Source organism: Camponotus floridanus, unplaced genomic scaffold (assembly GCF_003227725.1).
Source record: "Camponotus floridanus strain SB8 unplaced genomic scaffold, Cflo_v7.5 scaffold60, whole genome shotgun sequence".
Lineage (NCBI taxonomy): Eukaryota > Metazoa > Arthropoda > Insecta > Hymenoptera > Formicidae > Camponotus > Camponotus floridanus.
The window spans coordinates 723748-737590 of record NW_020229770.1 but is presented as its reverse complement, the minus strand read 5'-3'; the positions used below and the strand labels follow the sequence as shown (position 1 = coordinate 737590).

The window sequence follows — 13843 nt, the reverse complement described above, 5'->3', positions numbered from 1 at the left end:
TTGATTAAATTTTTCTAAAATAAATCTCCCTTTTGAAATTCATATATCTCATATTGTGTTTGCATTTAAATTCTTTAATCAATCCATTATTATATGTTCGATATCTCACTATATATTAAGCTTACATATATTCTTTTATTAAAAATGATTTTTTGTCGATTAAAATAATAATAATATTTTGCTCTTTTTAGAACCAAAAGCTTGCGGCAGACCTGAGCAACCGCCAAATTCTACGATGACGGTGACTACCGCATCAACCAGGACTCCTAGTAACGTGTACAAAGTCGGAACATCGGTGGAATACAGTTGTAATGTGGGTAGTCTTCTGATTGGACCGGCAACTCGTACTTGCCTCGACACTGGTTTTTACAACGAGTTTCCGCCAGTGTGCAAAAGTAAAGAACACAACTGTTATACAATTGCACTCAGACGAAATCACTATGAATGCGATTCACAATGTAATGCGTTCTGATCGTTTCAGGTATTGAATGTGGTTATCCTGCGAGCATAAAACACGGTGGCTATACGCTCATCAATAACACCGTTAATTATCTCAGTCAAGTGCTTTACTCCTGCGAGGAGGGATACGAGATGACCGGTAAGCATTATCGCAACTCGATACCTTTAATTATGCGCAATGTGTTCAAAAGAGACTTTGTGAACATCTTATATAAATCTATAAAAAATCATTTATAAAGCTAATCTGCAATCGCAGGTCGCGCCCGATTGACTTGTGATATCGACGAGCGTTGGAATGGACCACCGCCGCGATGTGAACCGATTCTTTGCGACCCACCGGCTATAGTTGCGCATAGTTCTGTCCAAATAGACGAGATCGATGAGAATGGAAGTGTTTCATTAAAGAACTTCAATCGAAGTCTGCTAGTTGGTAGCATCGTTACTTACACATGCGAAAAGGGTTATCGACTTGTTGGTTCCCGACAAATACTCTGCTTAAATACCGGATTGTACGATCACGTCGCACCTACTTGCATAGGTATTTGTTATTTTTATTTAATTTTATAATGAAGATTATGATATATATTTAATTATATATATTCAACATATGGATTTTCTTTTATTAGAAGAACCACGAACAACCGTGACCACTACTACTCGAGCGACGATACGGTCGTCGACACAGAAAGTTCGGCCATATCTTACCTCAAGAATCAGGACCACGACAAGCTCGACAACAGTTGCTACCAGTACAACTTCCTTGCCAGTTAGAAAAGTGTCTAATACCGCGGAACTTCCAGCTACAGTGAGGGAGACCATTTCGAAAAGACCGAGCGTCGGCCTGAATAAACCCACATTACCTTCACCGGTAATTAACGACGCTAGTAATGATCATCCGCAGGACAATGAGATATCCGGAAGCGGTGTGGATCATGCTCAAGCGGGAATCGGCGCAGTCGTACCGGAACCTTCCGGCCCCTTCCGAGTTGACGAGCAGCCTAGCAGTGCTCATCAGGCCAAGTTGAATTTAGGTGCCGTGATCGCCCTGGGAGTGTTCGGCGGCTTTGTGTTCCTTGCCGCAGTGATCACAACAGTGGTTATACTTATACGCAGGTAAAAAAATAACGTCTTATCGAGTGATTCAATTTCGAGGATTATATTGCCCGCACATCCACTTCCGCGAATCTTTGCTATCTCTGATGATATAACTCTGATATACATAGACGATGTTCGGTCAGATTGTACATTGTAATGCTTACTTTGTATTTGTATTTGTTTGATCTACTTTCTATTCTCTGTTCGTTTACCTCTATCTCCTTCCTAACTTGTAATACGTACATACATGCTGCATTATCTTTCCTCTCGTAGAGGATTTCGCTTGTATAATGAGTCGCGTGTACATGTCTCTTGAATAACGAGTTTTCTAACATTCTGCAATATCATCGCGGATAAAATCGTGCAAAGATAACAGTATGTCCCTTTTGTCCCTTCATTCATTGATCATAAGCTTACTGTAATTTAGCCCAAACTTTTAATAGATTACGCTTTGCAAAAAGAAGTATATTTTCTCTGATTGATCTATAATAATTTTATTTAATTTATTATTGTCCATTAAACCAATGGTTCTCAACGCAAATCATCATGAATCACGGCATATTTTGTATGCATATACGTACAAGTAATGTAAAAGACACAATGTCAAACATTATGATAAATTTTTCAACAGATTAATGGAAATTTATTCTGCCAATTGACCATTTGAAAGCTAATGATTAAAATAGTCACAAACGCAGATAAAAATAACTCGGAAAATGGTAATGACTAAAAGAAAAGTTGAGAAACACTGGTGTAAATACATTACGAGATCTAACATGTAAGAGAGATGCGCGCGAGTCCCGTAGATTGTCTTGTCCACCACGATGATTATTAACACTGAGTCCATTTATGCGTTGCGGTGGTTAGCGGCAACGGCAGCGTCAGAGGAAGGCGCCGCAGGGGGCTCGGTGGGGTTGGTGCGCTGAGGGGTGGCGGTAGTGGTGGCCTTGGGAGGGGCGACACCGGAATGCCCTCGCGTTGGTATACGCTACTCGCGCTGCCCTTCCCCGACCAGCACCTGGGGCGCCGCGACCTCACGGCTCGCCGCGGTAGCGATCATCCCTATTCCTTCAGCCTTTCGGCGGCTCATCGTGCCGGCTACTTCTCGAATCCCTCTCTGTAGACTATTATCGCCGCCCCTCCCTCTCGCCTCCACCGCCGAAAATGAGAGAGAGAGAGAGAAAAAAAAAAGAAAAAGAATCGCTCCCCTAACAAAGCCCGCAACCACTACTACCACCCCAACCCTCCACGCAACCACCGCCCACCAACACATCAACCATCATCACGTACCACCACCAACTACCACGCGCCACCCTTCGCGAGTGATACTAGTCAAGGTAAACGAGAGCAAGGTTTCTACTGAGCACTTTCTTTTAGCGATAACTCGTTTTGCCATCACGTCGCATCACGTTAGATCACGCCTATGGAATTAGAAGTGCATTGTAGTGCATTGCACTCACGCGGACACACCGACACTACACCCAATTTGGATGGAAAAAAAATCTCGCGTATATTCAAGTGTTCTAGAAGGTAGTCATATGTTCGGAACGAATATGAAATAATGTCTAAAAAATATTAACAGTTTAAGTAATTTAAAATTAAATAATTAAATAGATACTTTTACAATGTCTCATGGTTTATTTATATTATATTATATTCTCTGGAAAATCATTTTATTTTTTTGTCTCATTTCTTGATAATTTATGAAATGAAACAAAATTGCATGTGACTACGATCTAGAAATCCCGAGTATCAAATTGCACAGAATAATCACGGCAGAATTTAGTTATGTACATATTGTACTCTTCTTTTTTTCTTATCTGTATACACTTTATACACTTAATTACATTATCTCTTTAAAATTGCACTAGTGTATTAGTTGTTAGATATTTGTGTTATATATCACTCGACATTCACGAATTTTTCAATATATCTTTTAGAATTGCAATGTTAATATATATATAGTGCTCACTTTCTTTTCTAGCTATTTATCTTCATCTTTTTATCAGCGAATTGAAAATTGCTTCAAGCTGTAATAAAAAAAATATATATATTTTAAATTTTGACTTATATTTAATGTGCATTCTAATCAATGCTTACTTTCAAATTCATTAATAGATCACCTAAACTTTATACCTACAAAATGCATGTCACTATGAACTATACATGTGAATGAATAATAAATCACACGAATAATCGAATTGATTATTTTTCCATTACACATAACGCTTTGCCTATCTATGTACGCCTATATATGTTTAGTGCTATACAATAGAAATGATATGTAATTAAAATGTGATAGTTTGACATTTAGAAAAGGATTATTAACACATTTATCTTCTTATATCCTTATTTAGAAACCGCGGAAGAAGCAGTAAACACTATCGTCATCGTGCATCACCCGATTGTAACACCGTTGCCAGTTTCGATAGCAGTTCCTCGGAAAGTAGAGGAGGTCTGAATCGTTATTATCGTCAAGCCTGGGAGAATCTGCACGAGACCACCGGTCACAAAACCAGCCATCCGCCGCTTCATCGTAAGGAGACCCTGGATGAACCAGGATATCGAGAGAACTTCCGCGGTAATAACAACACTGAGCGCGATGGTTCGGAATTAGTCGTTAGCGATGTCGCCGCTTACCCATCAAGCAAACATGCCAGCATCTCCGATAAGAAGCGTCATCATCATCATCATCATCATCATCACGGCAACGCGACACCTGATTGGAGACAATCACAGTCTCACCACCGATATTAAACGGAAGGTAAAACTATAAAACATAAAAAAATACTTTATCATTGAAACGTATTCGCTACATCACCATTTGCGATCATGTAGATGATGATTTGTAGAGAGACTGTAGTGAACATTTTCACAATTCTGTCGCGGGTCAAAAGATCTTCCTTAAATGAGGGAGCATAGCGAATCTTCCACTAACAAGTTGTATCTAATAATGAAATTGAAAATAAGAATAGCTGAAATAGATCATATATCATTTTAATATATTATAAATATTATTTATCGTCATGTTATTTTATATATATGAAATGTGTAAATATTATATACATTATAACTTAAGAATAAGATACGATGGATTGTTACTCGTCGTAAGGAGGGTAGTATAAGCTGGTCAAGAGATATGCCAAAAAAAGCACAAAAGTATAAATATAAAATAACGCGATCAAACGAATATATAGTAATTTAACCCTTAAAGATAAGTTATTGTAGGATTGAAGTTTGTGTAATTTCTTACACATTTGAAAAGAGATTTATCTAATGAAAAATCGGATTGGCAAAATTTATATCTGTGTCATGGGTACCTTGGCCTCACTTTAAATGGATCACTGTTTCCAGAAAAACGGAATACTGTATATAAGTATCATTAAGGAAAGGCCGATGTTATCCATCTAGGAATAAAACAAATATTATAATAACTGTTGTGCGTGTCTATACAAGTAAACGCGAGGAAACGAAGACAATTATATATTTAATTATAACAATTATATATTTATATATATTTAAATCGTGGATCGCTGTTATACCTCCAATATATGCTACTTTCTCTACTGAGAGTTTGTATTATATAAATACGTAACATTTAACGATAGTTTTTATCTATGAAGTATATTTATCAAATTTATTATATTAAAATATAATTAAGAAATAATGCAATTATTTGCAATAACAATTTTATTTATTGACTGAGACAATTACATGCGACATGACATATATGTATATGCATCTTTATGATTTTATTTATCATAATAAATTATGATAGTGCCATTTGGGGCAAACTTGTTTAATCTATTGAAAAAGCATTTTTGTCACTTAAACATGGTACTTAATAAATATTAGCGCATATATTTGTATATTATATATATGCGAATAATATTAGATTTAATATTACATTGTATAAGAATTTAGAATAAACAATTCATAAAAAATTCATATTTATATGAATATATATACATATTTTATACATATATATACATATATATACATATATAAATATTTTTTATTCTACGAGAGAAGTAACAAAAATAATAAAAGAAAAAAAGATCAAAATGCATTTTCTCTAAATATTCGCGATATTAATAATTGTATAAAATAATTTGGAAAATTGACATTTTTAATGATATATTGATTTAAATATTGATGCGATATATATATTGTTTATCATTATCATATATATGATGTTTTACACGATGGTGTGTATATTATACGAATTTTTTAGCCATTCTTTAATTAAATTTTTTATTTGTATTCTAGCCTTCTTCAATTGAGGCATATCATTTTCCGATGAAGGATACATGTTTGCACAATGTGCAGTGCCTTCAAATAAATTAATAATTAAAATAATGCACATATATATGTATAATAAATATCTATAGTTTATATTTTACTTACCATCGATATAGATAGCAGGTGCTTGCGGATTGGAGGATGTCGTAATACCTAGCACATGCCAAGGATCGATTGAACCGTGTACAAATACTACATTTGTAACTTTTAAATTTAATCCACCATATAAAATATTCGTTCGGGTCACAGCAGAGTTCAATAAATCTATATTGTATCTGAAAGAAAAAAAGAACTTTATTGTTATTTTAACATTTTGTACGTAAATTACATTCAAAATATTTTATAGAAATTTTAAATGGAAAAACAAACCTAGGTCCAAAAATATCAGTGCATTGCTGTACAAAAAAGTTTACTGGGAAGTTATTACTGAACAAATTAGGCTGTGCAGTTGAAGTTTGAAAGAATCCAAACTCTGTACAAGTTTGATACATCCATTGACGTCCTACAAATAATATCATTTATGATCTATATAATATTATACAAACATTTGCAGGAATAAAATAATTTAAAAATTAAATTCATATATAATAAACTTAAATGTATTACCTCCTTCTGCTTGTTCATTAGTCCAAGTAGTATTTCGAAGCTCGCGAATCATCTTATCATATCTATAATCCAAACACTTCTCTTTAGTGGCATTTAATATCATGTTGCTTACATAAGCAAGTCTATCGATAGGTATTCCTATTTTCTCATCTACTAATATATCACATACATTTTCAATAGTGATATTAAGAGTTTGGGAGCTTTGGCGATTGTCTTTATTATATTGTACAATGCTAGCAAAGTTATCTGCTAATGTTTCATACAAATTGGAAATGTCCAATTTTTTTGTATGCCCAGGATCAATTGGGTCGCATAATCTGTGGAATATTATTTATATTAAAAAACAGCACATCACATTTTATTAAAATTCTATACCTTTACTATATTTACTCACTTGAATTTTTTTTCTATTTTCTGTTGGCTACCAACATGACGCAACAATATACCTAATTCTCTGTAAGCTTCTGCTATTGTGTCAACACATTTTTGAGAATAATCTTTCAGAGCATTTGCAACAACAACAAAATATTCTGTAATTCAAAATTATTTGTATACACATATATTTAAAATAGCACTAGTTAAAATTTTATATATATTACCTTGAAAATCAATTTGTGCTAACAATGGTCCACTAGTAGACACAGCTCCATGTACTAAATGAGGATATTTAATACGCATCCAAGCAGCTAGAGATCCACCATATGATCCTCCAAATACTATCCATTTTGTGTTATTTGAAAATTTGTATTCAATATTAATATTTTGAATAAAGTATGCTAAGTCTGCTAATGCCTGCTGCGAGTTCAAATATATCAAATTCTTCACACTAAGATCCCTGCAATATATTTGCAGCATAATGTAAATTTCTAATTCAAATAATTTTCTCTTGCATTCATTTATTTATATTCTACATACGGAGTAGGATGACTGTTCCCATAAAAACGATGCTCTAAATAAAAACACATTGCCCCAAACTCCTTGGCATATTCAATCCATTGACCTTCTACCATCCATTTAACATTTGCGATACCTTCAGCCCCAATCATTAAAAATATTGGGCCATTTGGTTTATAAAAGTTGGAATTGACAAAATATTTCTATCAAGAAGTAAGAAATCAATGCAACTAAATATAATCTTATCAAAGTTTACTTGAAAAGAAACTTCAACAAAAGCTAATAAAATTTAATGAACTGACAAATATAATGAAATCTTTTCTTGTATATAGTACCTGCTCCCAAACACGGGCATCGGTTGGATTAAAATGATCTAAATATTGTGTAAACCATTTCTCCTCAGGAAGCATATATATTTTAGATGATAATGTTGGCTCTCCTAAATTGCCATATTTGTTCCGACCTCTCAAGAAAGTACGCCATGCTGTACTGGTATTTATGGCACTCAAAATAATTGGTAATAACAGTAGAAGTTGCATATTAAGATGCATTTGAATTACTTTTATTCTTCAATATAAATATAATTCTGAAAGAAAAAATGGATAAATATTAATATAATAAATAAAACTTTATACACCTTGCTATTATAATACAGACATATATTTCTGATAGAAATTTTGATAAATACAATACAAGATTAGATTTACACAAAGAGAGATAAGATATAAAATTAAAGCATGTATAAAATTCTCTTACAATTGAGATTATTTACTTGTAATAACAAAGAGAAGATTGTAAAATGTCAGATTATTATAGACTTTGCAGTAAAAAATTTGAAACATACCTTATGAAAGATTAATTTGTGCGAGGAATGTACTGATAATGTAAACACAAACATCTGTTCAAGGACTTGCCCCAGAATTTTAAATCTAGAATATATATATCCGTATTTCAGAGAATATATATATACATTTTTCAAGAGGAAATATATATATACTTTATACGTATATGGTAAGAAATAAATGTGTTTTTAGAGAACAAAGAAAATTTCAGAATAATGACATTGGTTCGATCTTTATAATATGAATAAGAAACGTTGCTGTAGAGAGCTGTAAAAACCGAGGATGACAAGACTTCGAGTTATACATAAGTAAGTCGCGTGTGACGTCTCGTGAGCTGCCCAGCCGTCTCGCAAATGATCATATGACAAGTGTCATAGCAAGTTGATCTGTGAGAAACACAATTATTTTAATTAATTGTCTTTATGAGAGTGCCTCTGCGTGATTCTCCAAGAACTTTGGTTAGCTAGATCAACGACTCGGTTAATGGATAATGCGTGATAAGGCGAGCTGGAGAAATTCTCTTGGCAGTCGCAGACTCTTCTTGCCGGCAAACGCCAAGTAGTATCTTTTATCTCTTCCCAGATATTACGGTTGACTAAATATTTATCACGCCAAACAGCAGTGTTTAATAAACCGTTTGATCGACCGCCGCCGACAAAGTTCCTCGGTTTGTTATAAATGTTATCTATAACCTCTCTCAGGATTTAGATCGGTCGAGACGAGTACCAAGAAAGTTTCAAAGCTCATCAGTTTCTATAGGTACGTTCTTTACATGATTTCTCTTATTATTTTATGTCATTTGTCATCTTGAGTTCCAATGTGTATAATTAATTTTATTCGTATCTTTTTCTTACAGATAGTTCTACTACTGTGTAGAAGGCAACATGAAGTTTGCAGAACATTTATCTGCCCACATTACGCCTGAGTGGCGTAAACAATATATTAGCTATGAGGTATAATTTAATTAAGTACAGATATTTTAATTTTTTTAGCTTATGTTGCTATTAAATGCACTTGTGAAGCAAACTTATCCAAATGAAATCTTAGTATTATTAGTATTACACAGACCTTCTTTCTTGTTTTTAATTGCTATTTTTTTGATTTTGCAGGAAATGAAAGCAATGCTTTATACAGCGGTAGAAGAGGCACCCTCGGATGAGAGTGTAGAACCAGAAGTGATATCGCGTCACTTTGCTTCATTTGATGAAGTGTTTTTTACATTCTGTGATCGTGAATTAAAAAAGATAAATACATTTTACTCAGGTAAGAATTTGTTTAATACTAATATTGTTTTTCATGATTTTATGACTTTTCTATGAATAATTATATTAATTATTATTTATTCATATTGTAGAAAAATTGGCAGAAGCCACACGCAAATATGCAGCACTACAAAGTGAATTAAAAACTGCAGTGGAGCTGCAACAAGGAAGTGGAAAGAACAAAGGAAAGACTAATGTGAAACCAGTTTTGCCTTCCAGAAAGCTTAGAGATCTAAAACTTGCATTTTCAGAATTTTATCTGTCTCTAATTCTTCTTCAGAATTATCAAAACCTTAATCACACTGGATTTCGCAAGATTCTCAAAAAACATGACAAGGTATTTATATTGCAATATTTGCATGTTTTTGTAATTTAACGTTTATTAGTCATAGCTTGTATAATTTCAGAGACAACAATCTAATCATATCCCAATATCATTATTACCATTTTCTCCTATAAATGAAAAAAAATGTGCAAGAAACAGCTGCCATATAATAGCTATATTCCCTGTATTATTCAAGTAAAAGCCAGTAATTGTCTAATGTGATTTGTGTTTTTATTTTATATATAGTCTTCAAGTTCTAATATTTCCGTTATGCATTAAAAATATTTTCAGTTACTCTCAGTCGACGCTGGTTCAAAATGGAGAGTTGAGTGTGTAGAGACGTCACATTTTTACACGTCCAAAGATATAGACAAATTGATACAAGAAACAGAAGCCACAGTAACAAATGATCTCGAAGGTGGTGATCGACAGCGCGCTATGAAGCGTCTTCGAGTACCACCGCTTGGCGAATATCAAAGTCCATGGACTACTTTCAAAGTTGGTTTATTTTCTGGTAGTTTTATTGTTCTGTCTATTGCAGTCGTCCTTTCAGGTATATCATAAATAATATTTATGTTATTAAAGAGAATTACTATGTATTCATATCTATATTTACCATTTATTTTGCTATTTCAAATCTCATTTTCAGCAATCTTCCATGATAGTGGAGAAAATTTGAAGGTCGCATTTAGATTATATCGTGGTCCATTCCTTATTATCGAATTTTTATTCCTTATTGGAATTAACGTTTATGGGTGGAGATCTTCTGGTGTCAATCATGTTTTGATATTTGAATTGGACCCACGAAATCATCTTTCAGAACAGCACCTTATGGAATTAGCAGCTGTCCTTGGAGTTGTCTGGGCGCTTAGTTTATTAAGTTTCTTATATAGTGCAAGCCTAAGCATTCCACCATACATAAATCCATTAGTACTTGTCGGCATCATGGTGATATTTCTAATAAATCCGATTAAGATTTTTCGCTTTGAAGCTCGTTTCTGGCTGTTGAAGATTATAGTAAGTATAATTTGCGGAACATTGCTTTTCTCTCTCGTTATATGAATGAACAAAAGTTGAATATAATCCTTTGTGTTATTTTAGGTGCGGATTTTAATATCACCATTTGCATACGTAAATTTTGCTGATTTCTGGTTGGCTGATCAGTTCAACAGCTTGGCGACAGCGTTTTTGGACTTTCAATTTTTACTATGTTTTTATATTATGAACGGGAATTGGTTACAAGCAGGCGATTCTATGCAATGTATGTCTGGCTCCCTCATTATCAGACCTATCGTAAATTGTCTACCCGCGTGGTTTCGCTTCGCGCAATGTATTCGTCGATATCGAGATTCCAAAGAAGCTTTTCCACATTTGGTGAATGCTGGAAAATATTCCACAACTTTTCTCGTCGTTGCAGCTAGTACTTTATACGCTTATCATGCAGGTAGATTGCATCTGCATTACAATACTTTAAAAATGTATATTTTTATATGCATATCAATTAATTTGAAAAGAATTTAAATATGATTTTTGTATAAAATAATTGTGTATAATTTTATAAAAATTATATTTAATAAATAAATTCTTTTCAATTATATTTAATAAATAAATTCTTTTCAAATTAAAATTTTTAATTTTTTGTAAAATAAAGAAACAATGTACATATTTTCAGAAGAATATACAAATCAATGGGAGAATCCATGGCTGTGGTTATGGGTATGCAGTTGCCTCCTTAATTCGATATATTCATATACATGGGATCTCAAAATGGATTGGGGTCTTTTAGACAGTAATGCTGGCGAAAATCGTTTTTTGCGCGAGGAAATGGTTTATTCGGCTTCCGTAAGTAAAACATATTTAACAAAAAAAAAGTATTAGTTTTATATGTAATTTAATATTTATATATGCATTTTATAAAATATATGTACATATATTTTATATATATATGTACATATATTTTATTTATATATTTTATATATATTTTAGTGGTTTTATTATTTTGCAATAATCGAAGATTTTATACTACGATTTATATGGATCGCAAGCGTTATTCTCGTTGAATGCAAATACATCTCTAGCGACTTAATGACTTCCATTGTGGCACCTCTTGAGGTTTTTAGGTAAATATTCTCTTTAAATTTATTTGACAAATTTTTTGTATCTTCCTATTTTATTGTAAAATTGTTTTTAGACGATTTGTATGGAACTTTTTCCGCTTGGAGAACGAACATTTGAATAACTGTGGTAAATTCCGTGCCGTACGCGACATCTCAATAGCACCCATAGAAAGTTCTGATCAAACGCAAATTTTACGCATGATGGATGACGAAAATGGCGTAGTTAATAGAGGTAAGCGTAAAAGCGGCGGCAAAAAACAGAGCAATACAAAGGAAGAGAAACGAGCGCTGTTGAAAGAAGAAACCTTAGACATTGATATATCGAATGCAAGTTGAATACAACTCAACATTTTTGTACAATATTATTTTTAACTTGTCGTAATTACAGGCTGTTATTGGAAGCGTCTGAAATTTAGTACTTAGACAATAGATAAGTCACACGATTTCGTTAATGACACATATTTGATTTCGCTAGAAATCGAGATATAGATAATTATAAAATGCTTCAGTTAAACATTATGAATTGAACATTTGAAACTATTACAGTGCCTTTAATATTGCTCTCATATAAAATACTTCATGATAAATTATAACACAAAATATCTTAGATTCTGCACTGAGTCTTCCAATATAAAAACAAATTATAGTTTAAATTAACTTTATCTACTTTATAGTACACTGGCACATAATAATAAGACGAGATATATTCACAAACGAATCATATGAAATGTGTTTTGTATGCTTTATGAATTATTAATGAAGATTTTGTCTGCCATTTAGATACTCATGATTTTATTGACTATATAATTATTAAATTTTTCTAAAAGAATGCCATTTTTTAGTAATTAATCAATTGGTGCTATAAATAAGAATATTTCTACAAATGTAGGAAAATAGACTATTGATGCATCACACAGTTTGGTGTTATCATGCTATTAAAATACATTAAATGATACTTAATATATTAGACTAATATTAGAGGATGTTTTTTTATATGTATTAAACATACTTATAGTACTTATATCATATACATTACACAGTTATATTGAGTTATATAAATTATTTTTTGGCAGTAAGAACAGATATATCCTTTATACATTTAATAGTTAATTTACCAATATTAATTCACCAATATCTTGTATTATTTGGATAATTTGAAGCATTTTGTAAATGAAGCATTATTATAATTAATCAACTATTTTATATAAATATATTGTGAGATAATTATAAGATAATATTGTGTGTAAGAATATTCTATTATTAATTTTAAAGATACATTAGTGATATAATTTTTGTAAGAAAGACTATGCAGTATATTCAATAATTACATATACTTAAACATATATTTATGATAAACAGTAGATGTGTATATTATTATTTCAAATTATATTTATTATTTCGAATATATATATGTATGCACAACTTGCTTTCTAAATTTTAATTATTTATACAGGTGCTACAAAAGTTAATAATTTGTTACATCAGAATAATGGAAACTGAATATTTTAATGACAATCCGATTTTATTTTTTCGGTAAAAGCATGCTTATATATAAAATGTTATTTTAAATACGTATATTACTGTAGTAATATTATATTAAAATAGATTAGTAAGAGAATTTATATAATTCAAGAGAAACTGTGATTAAATTTTTTTTAGTCTCGCGAAATTTTTTTGTAGAAAAATGGGATTTTTATATTTATACAATTTATATTTATATATATTATATAATGATATCATTATATATTATATAATATATGAATATTTATATATGATATTTATATATTTATGATATATATACATATGATATATATACATATATAAAAACATATACATATATAAAAAATATATTTCATATTCCCTATCTTGTACTTATCCATCAGATGTGCTTATCTATGTAAATGATGACTTATCTTAATGAATAAACTGTGTTTCTAGATA

General features: G+C 31.8%; 3 protein-coding genes across 7 annotated transcripts in view; 2 read left to right on the top strand and 1 right to left on the bottom strand.

Annotated features, from left to right (window-relative positions):
• Window positions 1–5151, top strand: part of LOC105248915 — a 44636-nt gene extending 39485 nt beyond the window's left edge. For both annotated transcript variants that reach the window (XM_025413134.1, XM_011253987.3), the window contains 5 exons: window positions 192–395; window positions 482–598; window positions 716–997; window positions 1086–1572; window positions 3912–5151. In XM_025413134.1, the coding sequence (XP_025268919.1) occupies window positions 192–395; window positions 482–598; window positions 716–997; window positions 1086–1572; window positions 3912–4311 (1490 nt within the window). In that variant the 3' untranslated portion in view covers window positions 4312–5151. The remainder of the gene's footprint in view (window positions 1–191; window positions 396–481; window positions 599–715; window positions 998–1085; window positions 1573–3911) is intronic.
• Window positions 5152–5688: 537 nt separating this feature from the next.
• On the bottom strand, window positions 5689–8689 carry LOC105248914 (putative serine protease K12H4.7). 3 transcript variants are annotated; one of them, XM_011253985.2, is made up of 10 exons: window positions 8503–8689; window positions 8201–8285; window positions 7692–7942; window positions 7378–7559; window positions 7062–7297; window positions 6857–6992; window positions 6463–6779; window positions 6226–6358; window positions 5962–6131; window positions 5689–5886 (listed from the first exon to the last, which is right to left on the bottom strand). In XM_011253985.2, the coding sequence occupies exons 3-10, from the start codon at window positions 7905–7907 to the stop codon at window positions 5753–5755; spliced, it is 1524 nt and encodes a 507-aa protein (XP_011252287.1). In that variant the 5' UTR covers window positions 7908–7942; window positions 8201–8285; window positions 8503–8689; the 3' UTR covers window positions 5689–5752. The 3 variants fall into 3 exon arrangements, with proteins under 3 accessions (XP_011252287.1, XP_011252288.1, XP_025268915.1); XM_011253986.3 differs by lacking the exons at window positions 8201–8285; window positions 8503–8689 and adding an exon at window positions 8113–8164; XM_025413130.1 differs by lacking the exons at window positions 8201–8285; window positions 8503–8689 and adding an exon at window positions 7994–8014.
• Window positions 8690–8780: 91 nt separating this feature from the next.
• Window positions 8781–12331, top strand: LOC105248913 (xenotropic and polytropic retrovirus receptor 1). 2 transcript variants are annotated; one of them, XM_025413129.1, is made up of 10 exons: window positions 8781–8957; window positions 9055–9151; window positions 9308–9461; window positions 9553–9797; window positions 10077–10338; window positions 10435–10802; window positions 10887–11229; window positions 11461–11627; window positions 11772–11905; window positions 11977–12331. In XM_025413129.1, the coding sequence occupies exons 2-10, from the start codon at window positions 9083–9085 to the stop codon at window positions 12236–12238; spliced, it is 2004 nt and encodes a 667-aa protein (XP_025268914.1). In that variant the 5' UTR covers window positions 8781–8957; window positions 9055–9082; the 3' UTR covers window positions 12239–12331. The 2 variants fall into 2 exon arrangements, with proteins under 2 accessions (XP_025268914.1, XP_011252286.1); XM_011253984.3 differs by having other exon boundaries at window positions 11458–11627.
• The last annotated feature ends 1512 nt before the right edge of the window (window positions 12332–13843 follow it).

Coding starts and splice junctions, on each gene's coding strand:
- LOC105248914 (XM_011253985.2), bottom strand. CDS start 7,907: ATGCATCTTAATATGCAACTTCTACTGTTATTACCAATTATTTTGAGT. Junction 7,560..7,691: donor ATGCCCGTGTTTGGGAGCAG/GTACTATATACA, acceptor ACTTCTTGATAG/AAATATTTTGTCAATTCCAA. Junction 6,993..7,061: donor AGCACAAATTGATTTTCAAG/GTAATATATATA, acceptor TTTGAATTACAG/AATATTTTGTTGTTGTTGCA.
- LOC105248913 (XM_011253984.3), top strand. CDS start 9,083: ATGAAGTTTGCAGAACATTTATCTGCCCACATTACGCCTGAGTGGCGT. Junction 10,803..10,886: donor TCTGGCTGTTGAAGATTATA/GTAAGTATAATT, acceptor GTGTTATTTTAG/GTGCGGATTTTAATATCACC. Junction 11,230..11,457: donor TTTATACGCTTATCATGCAG/GTAGATTGCATC, acceptor ACATATTTTCAG/AAGAATATACAAATCAATGG.